Source organism: Sus scrofa, chromosome 8, assembly GCF_000003025.6.
Source record: "Sus scrofa isolate TJ Tabasco breed Duroc chromosome 8, Sscrofa11.1, whole genome shotgun sequence".
NCBI lineage: Eukaryota > Metazoa > Chordata > Mammalia > Artiodactyla > Suidae > Sus > Sus scrofa.
Genome location: NC_010450.4, coordinates 42,936,086 through 42,959,228, shown reverse-complemented (window position 1 = coordinate 42,959,228; position 23,143 = coordinate 42,936,086). Strand labels below are relative to the sequence as shown.

Sequence of the window (23,143 nt, the reverse complement as noted above, 5' to 3'; positions counted from 1 at the left end):
CGTCTTTTTCTGAATGTGTTGGACTTTAAAGTTCATCAGAATTTTTTTTATTACTCAAATGAATTTATCACATCTGTAGTTGTATAATGATCATAACAATCCAATTTCACAGGATTTCCATCCCACAGTAAAGTCCATCAGAACTTTTTACCAAAATTTTCACCCTATTGTACTTCACTCAGCATCTTCCTGTCCACCACCATCTGCATTTTCTGCTTTATTCCAGATGCTGCTCCTATGTAGGTCGGCGTGGAAATGGACCTCAGGCAATCTCAATTGGCAAGAACTGTGATAAATTTGGAATTGTTGTTCATGAATTGGGCCATGTAATAGGCTTTTGGCATGAACACACACGACCAGATCGAGATAATCATGTAACTATCATAAGAGAAAACATCCAGCCAGGTGAGACCCTTCAGAATGTGTTGGGTTTAAGGTTGACTAAATATCTGTTAATAGTATTGTACTATTTATCATTTAACTTCTTAAAAGATGTGAATTGAATATTGTATATCAACATTTAACTTGATTAAAAAATATTCAGTATAGTGTTAATTTAAAATTTTTATCTACAAACTGAATGATCTTACACATTTTTTAGCTTGCTTTTTTTCCCCTTAAGATGGCTGTTATGTCTAAAACTTCTGTGCTTTCCAAGGATAGGTATAGCTATGAACTATAAAATAATATTAAATTTTAAAATGTATTTTCTATACTTAGTTCTATAATTTATGTTGGAAGGATTTAGAAAAGGTCCAGGATTTGCCACAAAGTGTGCTCCTGCCGTGGGAATCTATCTTATACCAGGGACAATTTCTGGAGAAAATTCCATGGAAGTGATTGGTTCCCAAAGTAGCCCAAATATTTTCTTGAGAGTTCACCTTAAATTTGACTAACCTAAAGGCAAATACTTGAGAATATGTTTGATAGTTTCAATAGTTCACTAGTTAATGTATAATTAAAATTTAATTTTCTCTGACAGTCCATGTGTGATAATCCCCTCATTTAAAGCTCTTCATTTGTTTTACCTTTCAAAAATTCATTGAGATCAGTACATTCCAGTTGCCCAAAAAAAAGTCCTGTTGTTTGGAATCTTCTTATAAGCTTGTATGTATTTTAAGAATAAGCAAAGTAGAAATGTATGTACATATATAATCCTTAACACAGTGCTAAGTAAATTATGGCTTTTCATAATTCAAGCTAGTAGAAAATATTGATTGGCGTTCCCATTGTGGCTCAGCAGAAATGAATCTGACTAGTATCCATGAGGATGCAGGTTCAATCCCTGGCCTCACTTAAATGGGTTAAGGATCCAGCGTTGCCGTGAGCTGTGGGTGGTGTAGATCAAAGACGCAGCCCAGATCTGGCATTGCTGTGGCTGTGGCGTAGGCTGGCAGCTAAGCTCCAATTCGACCCCTAGCCTGGGAACTTCCATATGCCATGGGTGCGGCCCTAAAAAATGTTTTAGAAAAGAAAAGAAAACATTGATTGATTGAGATTTCTTGAGTATTCGGAACTCCATGCACATTTTGTCACACTTTGCTAGGACTTGATGGTATTGTAAACACCGTCAAGTTGACTCTCCGCACTTTTCTCACTCACTTGCAATCATTTGTATGTATGAATAGTTGGCTCTCCGTATTCACAGGGTCTTGCCTCCGTGGGTTCAACCAACCTTTGAACTGAAATTTTTCATTCACTGTACTAGCCATTTTATATAAGGGACTTGAGCATCCATGGGTTTTGATATCCAAGGGGGTCTTGGAACCAACCCTCTGAAGATTCCCAAAACTGACTGTACCATAGTAAGGTAATTCTAGTATGAGAGTTCGTGTTAGAGAATAATCTCCAACAAATTTGTGACTTGCTTTGGCTCAGAAACTTAAGATCAAGTTTTATTCAAGTGCAGACTTTAGCTTTGTGTTTATAAGCAAAATTAGTGACTTTGATAGCAGCCAATTTGGTATAAGGATTGAATTTCTTTGATCCATTTTAGAAAATTCCTTCAAAAAGGAGGCTTGCTATTTTCTTAAATTGTGTAGGGTGAGTTCTGGCTGGTGCTCTGTATCTTCTGATCCTCTTCTATTCTTTCATGAAATAAATCTAATTTTCTTTATTTGGACCATGTGTGGCTGTGTTCTTTTTAATTATGACAAAACACTGTGTCATATACTCAGTTATATGCAGCAAAATGTATTACCGAAGTTGCTTAATATTACACTTTCAGAAATTTTTATGAACCTTCTTGCTTTAATTAAATAATGTGATCCCATATTGTGACTGAAGATTGAAATCATTGGTGGGTTATAGATTAATATTTATAAAATCAACTCTATAGCCTTATTAAAATCTCCCCTTAGAATCAGATTTGTTCCATTCTACCATAAACCATTTTTAATAAAGAAGAGAGTTTTAACAGTTGTTTCTATCAGAGGTTGAAGATAACGCAGAGTTTTTCCTCAGAATGGTCGTAATAGAGAAAATAAAGCAGAGATTTGTGAAACATATGTTTTAACTACATGGTCTGGTTAGTTTATTGAAAACTATGTATTGTATGAATTCATTGTAACATGGACTAAAACGCTTTCCTCTGGTACATGAGTTCTGTAACTTCAGGCTGATTGTTTCATCTTTAATGCTCAAGTGAGTATATCAGATTTCCTTATCACATGTAGGAAAGGTTTTATACTCTGGGGCATCATTCAGTTTCTTTATTGATTTTTGAAAAACTTTTTCTTTCTTTCTTTTTTCTTTTTAGGGCTTCACTTGTGGCATATGGAAGTTCCCAGGCTAGGGATCGAATTGGAGCTGCAGCTGCTGGTCTATGCCGTAGCCACAGCAATGCCAGATGCGAGCATCATCTGTGACCTATGCTACTCAGCTTATGGTAGTGCCAGACCCTTAACCCACTGAGTGGGGCCAGGGATTGAACCTGCATCCTCATGGATGCTAGTCGGGTTCATTAACACTGAGTCACTATTGGAACTCCTGGAAATCTTTTTCTTAATGTGATTTTTTTCATATGTAGTAGTAACATGTCAGTTAGAGTAAAATTAACATAGTTATATAAATGTCTTAATAGTTCTGTTTTGAACTCCAGCCTTGAGTTTGGAATCCTAAACAGCTCACCTTTACATTTTGATGTTTCCAAACGAGTTATAAAAGCAGCCATCTTTGGCTGTGAAATTGTGAAAAATGAATCAAGAAACCTAAAATCTTTCTGAGGAAACACTCTGCTTCTGGAACTATTGATGTAGATCTACATAGTTAACTCTATGTTATTTTCATATTTCAAGAAATAATATTACAATACAGACACAAATGGGCAGTTGAGAAATCTATTAACATGATGTCCAGAAGTTAAAAATAACGGATGTGAAAGTACAAAAAAAATTATTAAGCTTGAAGCATATTCTCTTGACCAAAAAAGCCCTCCCTCCAAATAGAGCCTCTTTTTCATCAGAAAGAACTCATTTCAATTCTGAGTGATATTTATGCTGTTGTTTTATCTTCAATGACAAAGTTACATAGCAAATGATTGCAACGTTGTGTATATATACAATACTGTTTTTATATTTTCCCCAGTGTTTCATAGAAAGAATCTAAAACAAAGAGAGAGATATTTCTTTGGCTTTGGTAAGTATAGTTATAAGAGAAAGGTGGAAAACTCATTACATAAAAATATAACTTTTTACAATCACAATATTATAAAAAACAGTAAAATGTTATTTTATTACTTTAATTAATTAATTAATTATTTATTTATTTATTTATTTTTAGGGCCACACCTGCGGTATATGGAAGTTCCTGGACTAGGGGTGGAATCCAGCTGCACCGGCTGGCCTATGCCACAACCACACCAACGCAGGATCCAAGCTGCATCTATGACCTACACTGCGGCAACACCTGAACTTTTTTTTTCTTTTTCTTTTTTATACTGATTTTTATTTTTCCATTATAACTGTTTTACAGTGTTCTAAAAATTTTCTACTGTACAGCGAGGTGACCCAGTCACACATACATATATACATTTTTTCTCACATTATCATGCTCCATCATATATGACTAGATATAGTTCCCAATGCTATACAGCAGGATCTCATTGCTTATCCTTTCCAAAGGCAATAATTTACAACTATTAACCCCAAATTCCCAATTCATCCCACTCTCTCCCCCTCCCCCTTGGCAACCACAAGTCTGTAATCCTAGTCCATGATTGTCTTTTCTGTGGAAAGGTTCATTTGTGCCATATATTAGATTCCAGATATAAGTGATATCATATGGTATGTCTTTCTCTTTCTGACTTACTTCACTTAGTATGAGAGTCTCTAGTTCCATCCCTGTTGCTGCAAATGGCATTATTTTGTTCTTTTTTATGGCTGAGTAGTATTCCAGCCATAAAAAAGAACAATCCATTCATCTGTTGATGGACATTTAGGTTGTTTCCATGTCTTGGTTATTATGAATAGTGTGGCAATGAACATGTGGGTACATGTGTCTTTTTCAAGGAAAATTTAGTCTGGATATATGCTCAAGAGTGGGATTGCTGGGTCATATGCTCAGTCTATATGTAGTTTTCTGAGGTATTTCCATACTGATCTTTAATCCATTGAGCAAGTCCAGGGATCAAACCACATCTTCTTGTCAGATTCTTAACCCACTGAGCTGTGATATAAACTCCCCATAACAGTGAAAATTTAAAGAAATAAATGTTAGGACAAAGTGAAATTGTATACAAGAAAACAAATCTAAAGTATGTTTTTGTAATCTACCTTTTTTTGCTGAAATTATTAATGACATTCAATATTACTCTTTATGGGCAGTAGTCCAGTGCACACAATGGCATGAATATACCCTTTGGCATGTACCTGTTTGTGAATAAATACAACCACATGATGACCAGGGTTCAGTAGAGAGCAGATACCAGCCAGAATCTTTCTTCTATGCTCTTTTCTGTCTGTTAACATGCTTCTAAAGTGTTTTCTGTGCCTGATTCTTAGGTCAAGAATACAATTTTTTGAAGATGGAGCCTGGAGAAGTAAACTCACTTGGAGAAAGATATGATTTTGACAGTATTATGCACTATGCCAGGAACACCTTCTCAAGGTTGGAGTCTCAGGTTATACCTTTTGACTTTTAATTCCTTTTCTCTGTGTGGCTCCTCACAAACTAGGTTTAATGTTAGAATAGAACCATGTTCAAATATTGCTGCTATAAAGTACAAAAAATTACTTGATTGGCATTTATAGCCAACACTAGGCATTTGATATTTTAAAAATACATTTTCACATTTCCTATGAAATAAATAGACTCAAAGTAAAAATTAAAAGGGTATGATTTACTTAAATTATTTAATATCATAAATATAAATTTATTTATAAATTTATTTATAAATTTATTTTGGTAATCAATTAAAGTGATTACCAATCAGCACATTAATTGGCAAAGTGCTGTTAATGAAAATTAGTCATTTCAATCAAATAGAGAACTCAGTTGTTTAGTTGCAATGTTATACTCTCTATGTGACTTGTGTTTTCTATTGTGTATTTCCTGTTGCTTGTTATACTAGTTATAATAGAAAACTGCTATAGTATATAATCCTCAGAGAGCATTTTAGGAAGATATTTAACTTCATATAATTTAGAATTTGTCACTTATTAACCTTAAACTATTTCACTAGTGACTGAATGTTAATGTTTAAGAGTGTAATAAATTTAGGTTTTGATCTATTTTACTGTATAAAGAAGATGTCATCAAGAAAATAATTTCCAGGTAAGGAATTTGGAACTGTTAAACCATTGAAGTCATCTCTTTTTCCCATTTTTATGCCCTTTTTACACTCATATGTCCATTGCACTCATTCTTTTTTATCACCGTGTTCATTTCACAATTCACTAATGTCTGTATGTAAAGGCAGAGTCAAGAAGACAAAAATTCAAATTAATTCCCTTTTAAAAAACAATTCTAAAAGTGGAGATGGGTGTAAACAAACTCTTAGTACTTAGATACATTTTTCTCAGATACATTTTTAAATTATGCTTTTTTCTTTTCCTTTTTTTTTGTCTTTTTGTCTTTTTAGGGCCGCACCCATGGCATATGCAGGTTCCCAGACTAGAGGTCTAATTGGAGCTGTTGCTGCCAGCCTACACCACAGCTTATGGCAGTGCCGGATCCTTAATCCACTGAGTGAGGCCAGGGATTGAACCTGCAACCTCGTGGTTCCTAGTCAGATTCATTTCTGCTTCGCCACAAAGGGAACTCCAATATGCTTTTTTAAGACCAAACTTTGTTAGTAAAATAATTGGATGTTGACTGTATTTTTAAAATTATTTTCACCTAAAGTATTTATAATGTACATATATTTGTTCAAATATACATCCATAAGTTTGGCCTGAAATTAAAGTGTTATGAATATTTGTTTTTAGGTTAATGCTTGGAATTGAATTTTCCTTAGAAATATGTAAAAAATGGGGACTTGGTACCAGTTTGGCCAAAGTGATGTTCTTATATTGTTGAATTATATTAATTAGAAATATACTAAGTTTAGAGTCTTTGGAACTGGAGAGTGGAAAATTTGTTTATTTTCTCTGTCACTGATAGACAATGAATCTATACCCAAATTTGAAATATATATATTTCCTTTATTCTGTACTCCTTTTACATGTCTATCTATTTATTTATTTTTGTCTTTTTAAGGCTGCACCTGCGGCATATGGAAGTTAGCCGGCTAGGGGTCAAATTAGAGCTACAGCCTCCAGCCTATGCCACAGCAATGCCAAACCCAAGCCACCTCTGCAACCTACACCACAGGTCATGGCAATGCCCAATCCTAAACTCCTTTTATGTGTTTAAATTGTCTTTTTTCCATAAGGCCCAAGGCTCTTGTGGTTTATCACCCCCTATACCTACCTTGGTGATGCATGCCAGTTATCTTTGCACTATTATTTTCTCTTATTGTTTCAAAATTTTCCTCTTCACTTTTCTCAAATAAACTTATATTCCTAAAGTGAAAGTAACTATGTCTACTATGAATGTGATCTAATTAACATTTTCCCCCTGATTTTAAGGAAGATATTTATTAATAAATATGTTTTAATTAAATTTCAAGAAGACAAAATATTTGACACAGTCCCCAGCTACCACCTCCAAAGCATTTGAAGTTTTATGATGATGATGATGATGATGATTATCTTTATTGTGGTAAAGAAACTTCAATATAAAGTTTACCATATTAAATATTTTCAAGTGTACAATTTAGTACTCTTATTTTGAAATGAATATCCAGAACTTTCTCATCTTGCAAAACCGAAACCCTATTCCCACTAAACAACAACTCTCCACTTTCCTCTCCCCCCAGCCTCTGGTAACCACCATTCCACTTTCTGTTTTGATGAATTTGGTTATTTTAGATACCAGATAGAATCAAACGTTATTTGTCTCTTTGTGACTGGCCTATTTCACCTAACATAAAGTCCCTGAGGTTCATCTATGTTGTAGCATGTAACAGAATTTCCTTCCTTTTTAAGGCTGAATAATATTCCATTGGATGTATATACCACATTTTATTTATTCATTCACTTGTTGATGGACACCTGAGTTGCTTTCACCTCTTGGCTACTGTGAATAGTGCTGCTATGAACATGGGTATGCAAATATCTCTTCCAGACCCTATTTTCCATTCTTTTGGATATATACACAGCAGTGGGATTTTTGGATTGTGTGGTAGTTCCATTTTTAATTTTTTAAAGAAACTTAATGACATTTTCTTAGAAGCTGCACTATTTTACAGTCCTAGCAACAGTGCAGGAGGGTTCCAATTTCTCCATATCCTTACCAACATGAGTTATTTTCTGTTTTCTTTCTTGTCTTTTTAGGGCCACACCTGCGGCACATGGGCATACAGAGGCTCCCAGGCTAGGGGTCCATTCGGAGCCATAGCTGCTGGCCTACACCACAGTCACAGCAACACAGGAGCCAAGCCACATCTGCAACCTATACCACAGCTCACAGCAAAGTCGGATCCTTAATTCACTGAGCAAGGCCAGGGATCGATTTTGCATCCTCATGGATACTAGTCAGGTTCATTAACCACTGAGCCATGACAGGAACTCCCTCTGTTTTGTTTTTTTATTTTTTTGATAGTAGCCATCCTATCAAATATGGCATAATGTCTCATTGTGGTTTTGATTTGCATTTCTCTAATGATTAGTAATGTTAATCATCTTTTTATATGCTTAGTCATTTATATATCATCTTTGAAGAAATATCTATTTAAATCTTCTGCCTACGTTTTAATCAGATTATTTGAATTTTTCTGTTGAGTCATAGGATTTCTTTGAATATTCTGGCCTCTTGTCATGTGTGGAGAGAGAGCGCATATATAATATATATAGCAAATATTTTCTCTCCTTTTCATTCTGTTGATTGAATGCACTTACCTATTTTGCTGTTTTTGCCATGCACTTACCTATTTTTGCTGTTTTTGCTTATGCTTTTGGTGTCATATCCAAGAAGTTGTTGTCTTTTTCAATGTTATGAAGGTTTCCTCTATGTTTTCTTCTAAGAGCTTTATAATTTGGTGGTTTTACGTTTAGGTCTTTAATCTATTTTGAGTTATTTTTTTAAGTTATATATAGCTTTGATAAGGATATAACTTTGTTCTTTTGCACTTGAATATCCAGTTTTACCAACATCATTTCTTGTAAAGACTATCTTTTCCCCTTTGAATTATTTTTATTCCTTTGTTAAAAGTCATTTACTATAGACATGTGTTTATGGGATTCCTGTTCTATTCATTGGTCTATAGGTCTGTCTTTATGACAATATCACACTGTTTTAGTTACTTTAGGTTTGTAATATATTTTGAAATCAGGAAGTGTGAGTTCTCCAACTTTGTTCTTCTTTTGCAAAAAAATTTTGACTATTCAAGGTCCTGGGAGATTACATATGAATTTTAGAACTTTTTTCTCTTTCTGCGGTAAATGCCATTGGGGTTTATATAGGGCTTGTGTTGATTGTTTTGAGTAGTGTGGACATCTTAACAAAGTAAGTCATCCAATTCATAAATATAAAATGTTTTTCTATTTGTGTCTTTGTTAATTTCTTTCAACAATAGTTTATAGTTTTTAGTGTAGAAGTCTTTTTCCTCTTCGTTGGGTTTGTTCCCAAGTATTTTATTTTTCTTGACACTATTTGAAATGGAATTGTTTTCTCAACTTCCTTTTTGAATTGTTCAATGTATTGCATAGAAATGCAACTGATTTTTGAGTTCTGGTTTTGTATCCTCCTGCTTTGGTGAATTCATTTATTAGTTCTGACAGTTTTTTGGTGGACTATCTGGGACTTTCTATATTTAAGATCATGTCATTTGCATACAGAGATGACTTCTTTCTTTTCAATTTGAATGCCTTTTGATTCTTTACTCTCATAAGTGCCCTGGCTAGGACTTTCAATAATATTTTGAATAGAAATGATGAGACCAAACATCCTTGCCATGTTCCTAATCTTAGATGAAAACTTTGGTTTTCACCGTTGAGTATAACGTTAGCTGTAGTCTTTTCTTATATAACCTTTTATGTTGAGATAGTTTCCTTCTATTACCAGTTTGTTGAGTGCTTTTATCATGAAAATGTATCAAATTTTGTCACATCCTTTTTTTTGGTGAAAATTAGATGAGCACGTGGTTGTTATCCTTCATTCTGCTAATGTAAATAGGTGAAGTGTTATGGTTTCTTCTATTCTGAACCCAGATAGTCTAGAAAAGTTTTAGTTGTTTTCATCAGTGTTGCCCATGAGCAGATTTAAGTTCTTACTGTAGGGATAACAAGACTGTATATATGGAGCCTTTATATGTATCAGTAATTTGTAATGTAGATGTTCACAAACTGGAACTTCCCATTTCTAATTAATAAAATAATGGTGAAACTTTATGAAGCATTATAAAAAGCATAGTTAATTTGCTCTTCTAATGTAGGTAAAACAAATGAATATTAGTAAGTGACACCATCTATGGTCTGTCTGAGAGAATGTTTGGGAAGAGTTTACATTGCTTAATGGCCTGAATGTGGAGGGAGAGAATTGTTAACTTTATGACCACAAAGAAAAATCAAAAGAATGGGTGACTCCCACATAAATAGAAAGAAGTTTGCCTCAATAAACTGAATAAGCCAAAAGTTATCATTCTATTGTCTGAGTTTGAATGTATCTACTCCAAGGTGTCCTTGACCTTTTAAAATTGAATCTTTTTTGAAAACTGAAAAAAAAAAAACAAAACTTTTCAAAATGCTTTAGAAATAGAAAATAATGAATACTTCATTAGTACAGAAGTACTGCAGAAATTGTAACTGTTTATTAACTTGAACTTATCTACTTAATGTATCTGTTGATTTGTGCAGCAAAGTGGAAAAATGGCTTTTCTCAATGCTACCCTATGGCTCAACATCCTCTTCAAGTGCACTGGCCTAGACAGAGTCACATCTTATTAAGTGTATACAAGCTCTCACTTTTATTTATTTATTTATTTATTTAGTATTTTTGTGTTTTTGTCTTTTAGGGCCACACTAGCAGCATATGGAGGTTCCCAGGCTAGGTAGGAGTCGAATCAGAGCTATAGCTGCTGGCCTATGCCAGGGCCACAACAATGCGGGATCTGAGCCATGTCTGTGACCTACACCACACCTCACAGCAATGCAAGATCCTTAACCCACTGAGCAAGGGCAGGGATCAAACCCTCAACTTCGTGGTTCCTAGTCAGGTTCGTTAACCACTGCAAGCTCTCACTTTTGATGGTCAATTCCCATAAATCTTTCCCTTTTCCTACCTTCACCTCAGGTAGTTTGGAGTTTTGCAGAGACTTAGATTTGGCTTCAGAGTTCCAATCTCTATTTGAGTTTCCCGGGTTTTATCGAAAGATCTCTACCCACTACCCTTACCTAGCAGTTAGGATGCTTAGTTATAAATTACTCATGGGTCGTGTCATGCCTTTTTTTACCATTATCCACATATTAAGAGTTTTCCTCAGGCTAAAACTCTGTGGCACTCAAACACTTGAGGGGTATCCCGTCTCAGGGTGGTTGTGTTTCTTTAATTGTTTCTCTCTGGGACTCTCTATTCACAGTTACCCACATTTTCCTCACCTTCATGTTTGGCTAAAATGTCAAACTCCAAAGGCATTTTCCTTTGATCACTCTTTTAAAAGCTCTCCTATCAGTGGATAATCAATATTCATCTTCTCTTCCTTATTTTTCTCCATAGTACCTGTCATTAAGCTCTTGTTTAATGACTTTCTCCTTCTATTAGAATGTGAGAATCTAAGAGGAGGATTTTTGTTTCTTTTACTTACTGTTATAAATCCAGGGCTATAGCAACGCTCAATAAATATCTGTTTTTTTTTAATTACTCAATGAATTTTATTACATTTATAGTTGTACAACAATCATCAGAACCCAGTTTTATACCATTTCTGTCCCTAACTGCAGGCATATTCCCCCCCCACCACATCAACCTGTCTCATTTGGAAATCATAAGTTTTTCAAAGTCTGTGAGTCAGTATCTCTTCTGCAAAGAAGTTCATTGCGTCCTTTTTTTTAGATTTCACATGTAAGTGATATCATATAATGTTGGTGTCTCACCATCTGGCTAACTTCACTCAGCATGATAATTTCTAGGTTCATCCATGTTGCTGCAAATGCCATTATTTCTTTCCTTTTAGTAGCTGAGTAATATTCCATTGCATTCATGTACCACATCTTCTTTTTTTTTTCTTTTCTTTTTTTTTTTTTTTTTTTTTTTTTTTGTCTTTTGTCTTTTTGTTGTTGTTGTTGCTATTTCTTGGGCCGCTCCCGCGGCATATGGAGGTTCCCAGGCTAGGGGTTGAATCAGAGCTGTAGCCACCGGCCTACGCCAGAGCCACAGCAACGCGGGATCCGAGCCGCATCTGCGACCTACACCACAGCTCACGGCAACGCCGGATCGTTAACCCACTGAGCAAGGGCAGGGACCGAACCCGCAACCTCATGGTTCCTAGTCGGATTCGTTAACCACTGCGCCATGACGGGAACTCCGATGTACCACATCTTCTTTATCCACTGCTCTGTCAATGGACATTTAGGTTGTTTCTGTGTCTTGGCTATTGTATATAGTGCTGCAATGAACATTAGAGTACATGTACCTTTTTGAGTCGTGGTTTTCTCTGGATAGATGACAGGAGTGGGATTGCTGGATCAAATGGTCATTCTATTTTTAGTTTTCTGAGGCATCTCCATACTGTTTTCCACAGTGGTTGCACCAATTTGCATTCCCACCAACAGTGTAACAGGGTTCCCTTTCTCCACACCCTCTCTAGCATTTATTGTTTGTAGACATATTGATGATGGCCTTTATGCCCAAGGTAAGGTGGTACCTCCTGGTTGTTTTGATTTGCATTTTCATTTCTCTAATAATGAGTGATGTTGAACATATTTTCATCTCTTTTTTTTTTTTTGGCCATCTGTATGTCTTCTTTGGAGAGTTGTCTGTTTAAATCTTCTGCCCGTTTTTGATGGGTTGTTTGTTTTTTTTTAGTATTGAGCTGCAGAAGGTGTTTATAAATTTTGGAGATTAATCCCTTGTCAGTCACTTCATTTGCAAATATTTTCTCCCATTCTGTGGGTTGTCTTTTCATTTTGTTTAGGGTTTCCTTTGCTGTGCAGAAACTTTTAAGTTTAATTAAGCCCCATTTGTTTATTTTTCTTTTTATTGTCATTACTCTAGGAGATGGATCTGAGAAGATGTTGCTATGGTTTATGTCAAAGAGTGTTTCGCCTATGTTTTCCTCTAAGAGTTTTATAGTATCTGGTCTTATATTTAGGTCTTTAATCCATGTTGAGTTTATTTTTGTGTATGGTGTTAGGAAGTGTTCTAATTTCATTCTTTTACATGTGGCTGTCCAGTTTCTCAGTACCACTTGTTGAAGCAGTTGTCTTTTCTCCATTGTATATTCTTACCTCCTTTGTCATAGATTAGTTGACTATAGGTGCGTGGATTGAATTCTGGGCTTTCTATCCTGTTCCACTGATCTATATTTCTGTCTTTGTGCCAGTCCTGTATAGTTTTGATGACTATAGCTTTATAGTATAGTCTTAAGTCAGGTAACCTGATTCCTCCAGCTCCATTTTCCTTTTTTGGCATGTCTTTGTCTATTCTGGGTCTTCTGTGCTTCCAAACAAACTTTAAAATATTTTGTTCTAGTTCAGTGAGAAATGTCCTTGGTAATTTGATAGGGATTGCATTGAATCTGTAGATTGCCTTGGGTAGTATAGTCATTTTGATAATATTGACTCTTCCAGTCCAAGAGCATGGTATGTCTTTCCATCTGTTTGTGTCATCTTTGGTTTCTTTCATCAGTGTCTTATAGTTCTCAGAGTAAAGTTCTGTTGTCTCTTTAGGTAGGTTTATTCCTAAGTATTTTATCCTTTTTGATGTGACGGTAAATGACATTGCTTCCCTAATTTCTGTTTCTGATCTGTCACTGTTAGTATATAGAAATGCAGTTGATTTCTGTGTATTAACTTTGTATCCTGCAACTTCACCGAATTCATTGAAGAGGTCTAGTAGTTTTCTGATAGAGTCTTTAGGATCCTCTAGGTATAGTATGATGGCATCCACAGATAGTGATAGTTTTACTTCTTCCTTTCCAACTTGGATTGATTTTATTTCTTTTGCTTCTCTGATTGCCCTGGCTAGGACTTCCAAAACTATGTTGAATAGTAGTGGCAAGAGCAGACATCCTTGTCTTGTTCCTGATCTCAGCAGGAATTCTTTCAACTTTTCACCATTGAGAATGATGTTAGCTCTGGGTTTGACATATATAGCCTTTATTATGTTGAGGGGTAGTTCCTTTTATACTCACTTTCTGAAGGGTTTTTATCAGAAATGGGTGTTGGATTTTGTCAAAGGCTTTTTCAGCATCTTTTGAGAGAATCATATGGTTTTTATTCTTCAATTTGTTAATATGGTGTATCAAGCTGACTGATTTGCAGATTTTGAATTATCCTTGCATCCCAGCGATAAATCCCACTTGATCATGATATACAATCCTTTTAATGTATTGTTGGATTCTGTTTGCTAGTATTTTGTTAAGGATTTTGGCATCTATGGTCATCAGTGAAATTGGCCTGTAATTTTTCTTTTTTTGTGGTATTTTTCTGGTTTTCATATCTCTTCTCTAAATGTTTGATAGAATTTGCCTGTGAAGCCATCTGGTCCTGGACTTTTGCTTGTTGGAAGTTTTTAAATCACAGTTTCAATTTCAGTACTTGCAACTGGTTCATTCATCTTTTCTATTTCATCTTCGTTTAGTCTTGGAAGATTGTACTTTTCTAAGAATTTGTTCATTTCTTCTACGTTTTCTGTTTTATTGGCATATGATTCCTTACAGTAGTCTCTTATGATCCTCTGTATTTCTGTGATGTCCATTGTAACTTATCCTTTTTCATTTCTAATTTTATTGATTTGAGTCCTCTCTGTTTTTTTCTTGGTAAGTCTAGCTAAGGGTTTATACTTTTGTTGATCTTTTCAAAGAACCAGCTTTTAGTTTCATTTATCTTTTCATGGGTTTTCTTCATTTCTATTTCATTGATTTCTGCATTGATCTTTATGATTTCTTTCCATCTGTTAACTTTAAGTCTTATCTGTTCTTCTCTCTCTGGTAGCTTTAGATGTAAAGTTATATTGTTTATTTGAGCTTTTTCTTGTTTCCTGAGGGAGGTGTGTATTGCTATAAACTTTCCTATTAGAACTCCTTTTGTTGCATCCCATAGGTTTTGGAGTGTTGTATCTTTCTTGTCATTTGCGTCTACACATTTTTTTAAATTTCTTCTTTGATTTCTTCCATGATCCATTGGTTGTTAAGTAGCGTGTTGTTTAGTCTCCACGTGTTTGTGTTTTTTTGCAGTTTTTTTCTTGTTTTTGATTTCCAGCCATATAGCGTTGTAGTCAGGAAAGATGCTTGATATGATTTGTTTTCTTAAAGTTACTGAGACTTAATTTGTGACCCGGAACATAATCAATCCTAAACAATGTTCCATGGGCACTTGAGAAGAATGTGTATTCTGCTGCTTTGGGATGGAATGTCCTATAAATATACATTAGTTCCATCTGGTCTAATGCTTCATGCAGGACCTGTGTTCTCGTTGATTTTCTGTCTGGATGATCTGTCCATTGCTGTAAGTGTGGTGTTAAGGTCCCCTGCTATTATTGTGTTATTGTCAATTTCTCCTCTTAAGGTTGTTTGCAGTTGCCTTATATATTGACGTGATCCTATGCTGGGTGCATATATATTTACAATTGTTATAGCTTCTTGGATTGATCCTTTGATCATTATGTAATGTCCTTCTTTGTCTCATATAATATTCTTTATTTTAAGATCTATTTTGTCTGATATGAGTATTGCTACTCAAGCTTTCTTTTGATTCCCATATTCATGGAGTATTTTCTACCATGCTCTCACTTTCAGTTTGTATGTGCCCCTAGATGTGAAGTGGGTATCTTTAAGATAGTATATATGGAATTTGTTTTGTAGCCATTCAGCCAGTCTATGTCTTTTGGTTGGGGCATTTAGTCCATTTACATTTAAGGTAATTATTGATATGTATGTTCTTATTGCCATTTTATTAACTATTTTTGATTTGTTTTTGTTGCTCTTTTTTCTTCCCTTCTTCTCTTGTTCTCTCCTCCTATGGTTTGGCGAAATTATTTAGTGTTGTATTTGAGTTGATTTTTCTTATTTGTTTGTGTATCAAGTATAAATTTTTGGTTTGCAGTTGCCCTGAAGTTTTTATATAGGAGACTATATAAATGAGATTGTTTTAAGTTGTTGGTCTCTTAATTGCATATACATCTCCAGTGTCCTGCATTTGTGTCCTCCTCTTCTCACACTTTCTGATTTGGGTAGCATAATTCTGCATGGATAGACTGCCTGTTTTTACTATATATTTGTCTTTACTGGTGAGCCTTGTCATTTGTGGTATTCTTGTTTCTAGTTGTGGCCTTTTCTTTGCTGCCTAGAGAAGTTCCTTTAGTATTTGTTGTAGAGCTGGTTTAGAGTGGCTGAATTCTCTTAACTTTCACTTATCTGTAAATTTGAAGGAGATTTCTCCTTCAAATCTGAATGAGACTCTTGCTAGGTAGAGTAATCTTGGTTGGAGGATTTTTCCTTTCATCACGTTAATATGTCATGCCACTCCCTTCTGGCCTGCAGAGTTTCTGCTGAAAAATCTGCCAATGTCCTTATTGGGGTTCTCTTGTATGTTATTTGTTTCTTTTCTATGGCTGCTTTCAATATTTCTCTTTGTCTTTAATTTTGATCAGTTTGATTAATATATGTCTCAAGGTTCCTCCTTGCATTTATCTTATATGGTATTCCTTGTGCTTCCTGGATTTGAGTGAGTGGTCCCTTTCCCATGTTAGGGAAGTTTTGGGCTATTATCTCTTCAAATACTGTTTCTGTCCCTTTCTCTCTCTCTCTTCTCCTTCTGGCACCCCTATAATTTATAATTTAACCAATGTTAAATTGGTGCATTTAACATTGTCCCAGAGTTCTCAGGCTCTTTTCATTTCTTTTTAATCTTTTTTCTCTTTTCTCTTCTGCATCAGTGATTTCCACTAGTCTGTCTCCCCATCCATTCGTCCTTTAAGCTCAGCAGTTTCTTTAGAGCTATAAATGTTGCTATTTCTTACAAAATTAGATTGTATCTTTAGTGCATTATATTCCGAATTTTTAGTAGTGCATATAAAGAAAAATAGCAAGTTTCTATCACAACCTTGAGTTGAGTTGTGATAAACAACTCAGTGTCTGTAGCTTAGGCAATTAGGGCATTGCTCAGGCTTTTTTGCTTATTAGTTTTACCATGAAGTTTTTATACTGTATGTACACATGTGTGCTTGTATGTGTATATGTGTGTGTGTCCAAAAATTATTTTGATCTAAACTGTCCTAAAATTTGACAGTCTTGTTCTTTTCTTGTTTTAACATATATTAAAATCTTTGAACCTCTAAAATATTTAAATTAAATTAGTAGTTTAATTCAAAAATATTAACATATATATTTTGTTGGGCTTTTACAATTTTAATCATCTAAAACATATTGTATTATAAACTGTCCTTAAGAAAACAGATCTCTATTAGGAAGAATTGATTAGCAACTTGGTAAGTTAAGTACTTTTAGATCTTGAGAGACCAAAACAAACACTTGATGTGAGACTATATACAATTTTAGATTTTTAAGAAACATATACTTTTTAAAATTTTATTTTATTTTATTTATTTTTTAATTACTCAAATGAATTTATCACATCTGTAGTTGTATAATGATCATAACAATCCAGTTTCACAGGATTTCCATCCCATAGCCCAAGCACATCCCCCCACCCAAGAAACATATACTTTTAAATAAAAAGTGAATGTCACCATTGACTTTATGCTAGCCATACACATTTAACATACATTTTTTTTCTACTTTGATGAAAGTCTTGTGAAAGCCTGGCACATTGTTTAAATATCAACATTGGTGTATTTCTCTTTGATATGTATTAGAAAAAAATAACCTTATATTTGTAAGGAATGCATGTGTCTTAATTTGGTGACTTATGTGTTGCTTGCTTCTCATTTTCTTCAGGGGGATGTTTCTGGATACCATTCTCCCCTCTCGTGATGATAATGGCATACGTCCAGCAATTGGTCAACGAACCCGTTTAAGCAAAGGAGATATTGCACAGGCAAGAAAGCTGTATAGATGTCCAGGTATTATGCCATCCAAACTTAGAAGCATAATTGTGCCTGATAGTGCTCTTCCAGATGAATAAGCCACAGTTTACTCCATTGTTTACTTGTCTCTCTCCATACTGCCAAGTGACTAACATATTCAGTTCAAAGTCACTAATCACAAAGTGTAATAGGAGAGAACTCCAGGACACCCATTGCTATAATTAAAACATATTGTTAGAAATCAAGAACAGAGATAATAAGCTTTTATTTATTTATTTATTTATTTTAATTTAATGAGTAAAAGAGTAAGAAAACATGGTTGTTTTATAGTTGTTATTAAATAGTGGCATGGTTTCATATTCAAATGATGAGTTTCCTTGTCAACATAAAAAAATTCTTTATTTCAACTTCAGAACTGATTCCTGAATGATCTTTTCTTGCAAGTGCTATCATTACCAGTATATAAATTTAAATTTTATTAGGTGAGATTTATAAATTTGTTGCAAAAAAAAAGTTCTAACTATGCTGTTAATGAATTATTGTATGTTTGCTACTAGATAAAGTTGTGAAAAAAGATTAAAGAAATGCTCAATAATAGTGTTCCAAGGGAACACTAATACCCTGCTGGCCCAAGAAGGAAAAGAGTCTGCTTTCAAATTGGAAATACTGCATACCCAGTGCACCTCCTGTACACTCAACATACTTTGGAATAGCCCATGTCAAAGATATATGCCTAACTTGCTTAACACGGCTTTCTCAGATTTTTTTTTTTTTACCCATGGAAACCTCTTTTTACCTAATACTTACCTATAGAATTCACTTTTAGAAATATTATTCCATATACTAAGATCACAAGTGGTAAAATGACTATAAAAGTTTTAATTGGATGCTATTCTAATAATTTCTACATACATTCAGAGATACGATGGGTATATTAATCATTGAAGTTTTACATAGATTCTGATGCTTAAAATTTCATATATATTTGATTATGAAAAGTTATAGTAAGTAAATTTACTGTGATTATTTATATTAGTCCAGGAAATTCCTTTATAGAATACAGAAGAGGGCTCACTGAGTCATTCACAAAAATGTGATATTTGCTCCTTGACATATAGTATAAAACTCTCTTACTGTGCAAATTAACACTCAAGTGCAAGCCGAAAAAAAAGTGACTTGGTCGAATAAACTCAGGAAACGTCTAGGAATTTCATAATTCAATATGGATGATGACATGTAACTCATTGATCTGGTCATTGATATTGATAGATCACCTAGAAAGACAGTAAGGGTTTATGAATTAAGATCTAGTATATTTTATTTTTAATACAGAGATGAGAGGGTTATAAAACTGCATATTCCTTTGGAGTATGTCTGGTTTTCTTTTTGTTTTGTTTATATATTTCCACTGTCTACTTCTTTTTATATTTTTATTAGATTATAGTTGATTTACAATGTTGTATCAATTCCTGATACACAGCAAAATGACCTAGTCATATATGTATCCTTTCTTATATTATCTTCCATCATGGTCTATTCCAAGAGACTAGATATAGTTCCCTATGCTGTACAATAGGACCTCACTGCTTATCTATTCTGAATGAATAGTTTGCATCTGTTAACCTGCAAACTCCCTATCCATCTCACTTCCTTGTCCCCTTTGTCAACCACAAGTCTGTTCTCTATGTCCGTATGTTTCTGTTTTGTAGGTAGGTTCATTTGTGACATATTTTAGATTCCATATATAAGTGATATCATATGGTAATTGTCTTTGTATTTCTGACTTACTTAGTATGAGACTCTCTAGTTGCATCTTTGTTTCTGCAGATGGCATTATTTCATTCACTTTATGGCTGAGTAGTATTCCTTTTCATTTATGTACCATGTTTTAATCCATTCATCTGCCAATGGACATTATTGTTTTCTTTTGTTAGAAATTTCTGATGAACAAGGTCAATCAGAGGTATTTGGCTAGTTTTTACTCCAACATTTTACTCTTTATGGGTTTATGCTCAAAACTCTATTATAGATCTGTATTTTATAGAACTATTTCATAGAGTTTAATTTTGAAAAGAATACTGACCTGATTCACACTAAGATATACAAGGATGAGGCTTGTTAAGTTGGGCCCTGAGTCTCAAAAGGCTAGTTTCTGATAGGCAGGTAATAGTTGGCCAACTGCAAATACTGTTGTGTTTATCAACTGGAAGATGAACAACATTAAAAATGTATATGTTTCAATTCCCTTAAAACAGTATAAACTGGTATTTTTGTGGGTCTTTGTAGAAGATAAAGAATTTGTAACCCATTGTAGTATTTATATATATATATATATATATATATATATATATATATATATGTGCCAAAAATGTAAATTAGATTTCTGTGTGAAAACTCAATTACTTATTGTACAGTGTATATGCATCATGAAAATGCTCCATACAGAAATAGAGTTGTGTTTTTAGCATGAGGGGGATGAGGAAAAGTTTCTTTCAGTTTAGAATTGTTTTCATTGCCACTTCTTGTTCTTACTTTTAGAAGCAAGCAAGGGAAGTCTCCCTGCACATTATTATGTGAAGAAGGGATATGATCCTTTACAGCCCTGGCGCTCCACTGATCTAAGACGCAGTCATTGATCTCCAGAGCACACACCCAGGGGGGAAACAGGAAGGGAAAGGGAAGGACGCTGCTCAACCCTGAGATTGAATAGATGTCTTGACACTGCTGTCCAAGAACCAATCCTGTGCCCCTCCAAAGGCTTCCAAGCTTTCCTACCATTAAGGCATCTGAAAGGATACCCACTTACCTGGCATTATCATCGCTTGCACCCTACATGCTGTTAGCACAAGAATATCCACCTAAGGCAGAGGATAGCCTTCATCTTCCCTTTATCCCAGCACTCAGCAGTCTTCTGGTGAAAGAGATCCTCTCTGGGGTGTGTCAGTGGTGTGTCTTCTTCTCTTTATAAATGATTCATTTGTTCTCTTGCTCTCTCTCTTTTTGGGACCTTCTTTCTCTTGTGGCTCTTGTTTTTTAAATATATTCTCCTCTTATTTAATTTAAATTTAGGATTACTTTCCCTTTCTATTTCTAAACTGCTCAAATTTAACTTCTCTCCTGATACAGTCTCTGGTCTTTATTTGCATTTTCTCTTAAAATAGTTTTTTATATAGTCCCATGATCTTTGGCTTATAACTACTTAATACTTATACCGACTGTCAATCTTAATATTCTCTGAGTAAATTTTCTTTAATTAAATATCAAGTAATATAATAAAATTAGGAAAAATATAAAGTAAATCGATATCTAAAAATAATGGTTTCTGAGGATTAGAATCTTCTTTGTTATATAAAAGTGTATTGTATTTACCCATGAACACACATAAAATTTATGTTCACAAATTTAAGAGTGTTGTTAGGAGTTTCTGTCATGGCACCGCGGAGATGAATCTGAATAGGAACGATGAGGTTGTGGGTTCGATCCCTGGCCTCATTCAGTGAGTTAAGGATCTGGCATTGCCATGAGCTGTGGTGTAGGTCGCAGATGCGGCTCGGATCCTGTGTTGCTGTGGCTGTGGCATAGGTCGGCAGCTGTAGCTCCAATTGGACCCCTGACTTGGGAACCTCCATATGCCATGGGTGCAGCCCTAAAAAGAAAAAAATGAAGTATTGTTAAACATACGGTATATGTATAGAATATCCATGTCTATGGATGCACATCTGTGTGGAGGTTGTAGGAATGGAAGACCAGTTTCAATGTGCATGGAATTTGAATACTAGAAACTTTTTAAACACTTGTTTTATTAAATTTATTTTTAAAATTAATATGAGGTTTTTTTTAAGTGTAATTGATTTTCAATGTTATGCCAATTTCTGCTGTACAGCAAAGTGACCCAATCACATATATGCATACATTCTCTTTCTTATATTACCTTCCATCATGGTCTATCCCCCCCACCCCTCACCCACTGCACTCCCACCAGCTACTAGGTAGTCCTGGGTATCTCACATTTTTGAAGTGAATCCTCTAGGCCAGGGATCCTCACTGTGTCTGGATTGCTACAATGCTTCCCAGTTGACCTATTCCCTCCATTCTTACATCTCTTTAGTTCTATGGCTACACTGCTCTTCAAGGAACTTCTTAATATGCAAATCTTACTCTGCTTATTTTAGGATAAAGTGTGATTTCCTTTTCAATGTCACCTTCAAGATTTTTCCTTGTCTCTTCCTTCAGCCTCTTCTTTATGTATTTCCCTTAACAGCCTAGTTTCTCACCTCTATTTCATTCAGTCCTGACACTAAAGTATGCTTGCCTTCTGTCTCCTCTTCCAGACAAGAAACTCATAACTGCCTCCCTGGCTAAATCTTAACTCATATTCAGGATTTCTCTCCTGTGTAACCTCCTACTTAAAAACTCCCTGGTTTCCTGGGACACCCATGGTTGTAAATGTCTTATATTATTGTAGCTTTTATGTCTTAATCTTATAATCATCAATTTACTTCTCATTTTCCACATTAGAGTATAAGATTCTTTAGGACTGCCACTGGGCTTTTCCCTCATGATATTCTGAATCAGCTATAAATTAGGTGCACAATAGGTGGTTCCTGTAGGAATGAAATAGTTGCTTTAATTTGTGAAAGGCACTGTACCAGATGTTATAATCACAGAGAAGAAAACACAGATGATACACATAAATAGCCAATCATCTGTTGGATTATATAAATAATATCACTTATCGAGGAAGAAAATCTTTTCAGGCAAGGATGCTAAAGCAGTTCTGAGAGAGTTGCCTACAATGAGCACACTCTGGAGGAAGAAGTCTTCTTGGAGTTGGTATTTGTGCTTCCTCTTAAAGGATGACTCAGGAGTAGGTTAAGAATCTGGTGTCACTGCTGTGGCTTGGGTCGCCGCCATCGTGCGGATTTGATCCTTGGCCACAAAATTCCACATGCTATAGGCGTGGCCAAAGAAATGAATGAATCAGACTTGGCTAGGCAGTTACTATTGAAATATATTTTAAAATACTTCAGTGTGCCACAGGCGGGGCCATAAAAATAAAAAATAAAATCAGTAAATTAATCTAACCATTACAACTCAGATAATTTAGGATTCCTTTTAACATTCCTTATCTTAAAATCATTTAAACCTATATCTTATTTATTACAAATAAAAGTTCAAGGGAGCCATAGATGTAAGAAAAAGTTAATTACATATCCATATGATTCAGCAATCCCACTTCTCAGCATAAATCTTACAAAACTTTCTTTGAAATAGATACATGCACCCCTAAGTTCATTGCAGTACTATTCACAATAGTCAAGACATGGAAACAAGCTAAATGTCCATCAACAGATGACTGGATTAAGAAGACGTGATACTTATATACAATGGGATATCACTC

The 23,143-nt window shown here is 34.7% G+C and overlaps 1 protein-coding gene across 3 annotated transcripts in view; it reads left to right on the top strand.

Annotated features, from left to right (window-relative positions):
• TLL1 (tolloid like 1) overlaps nucleotides 1-23,143 on the top strand; it is a 238,333-nt gene that overhangs the window by 134,987 nt on the left and 80,203 nt on the right. For all 3 annotated transcript variants that reach the window (XM_021101281.1, XM_021101283.1, XM_021101282.1), the window contains exons 6-8: nucleotides 227-405; nucleotides 5,001-5,106; nucleotides 17,654-17,778. In XM_021101281.1, coding sequence (XP_020956940.1) covers nucleotides 227-405; nucleotides 5,001-5,106; nucleotides 17,654-17,778 — 410 coding nt within the window. The remainder of the gene's footprint in view (nucleotides 1-226; nucleotides 406-5,000; nucleotides 5,107-17,653; nucleotides 17,779-23,143) is intronic.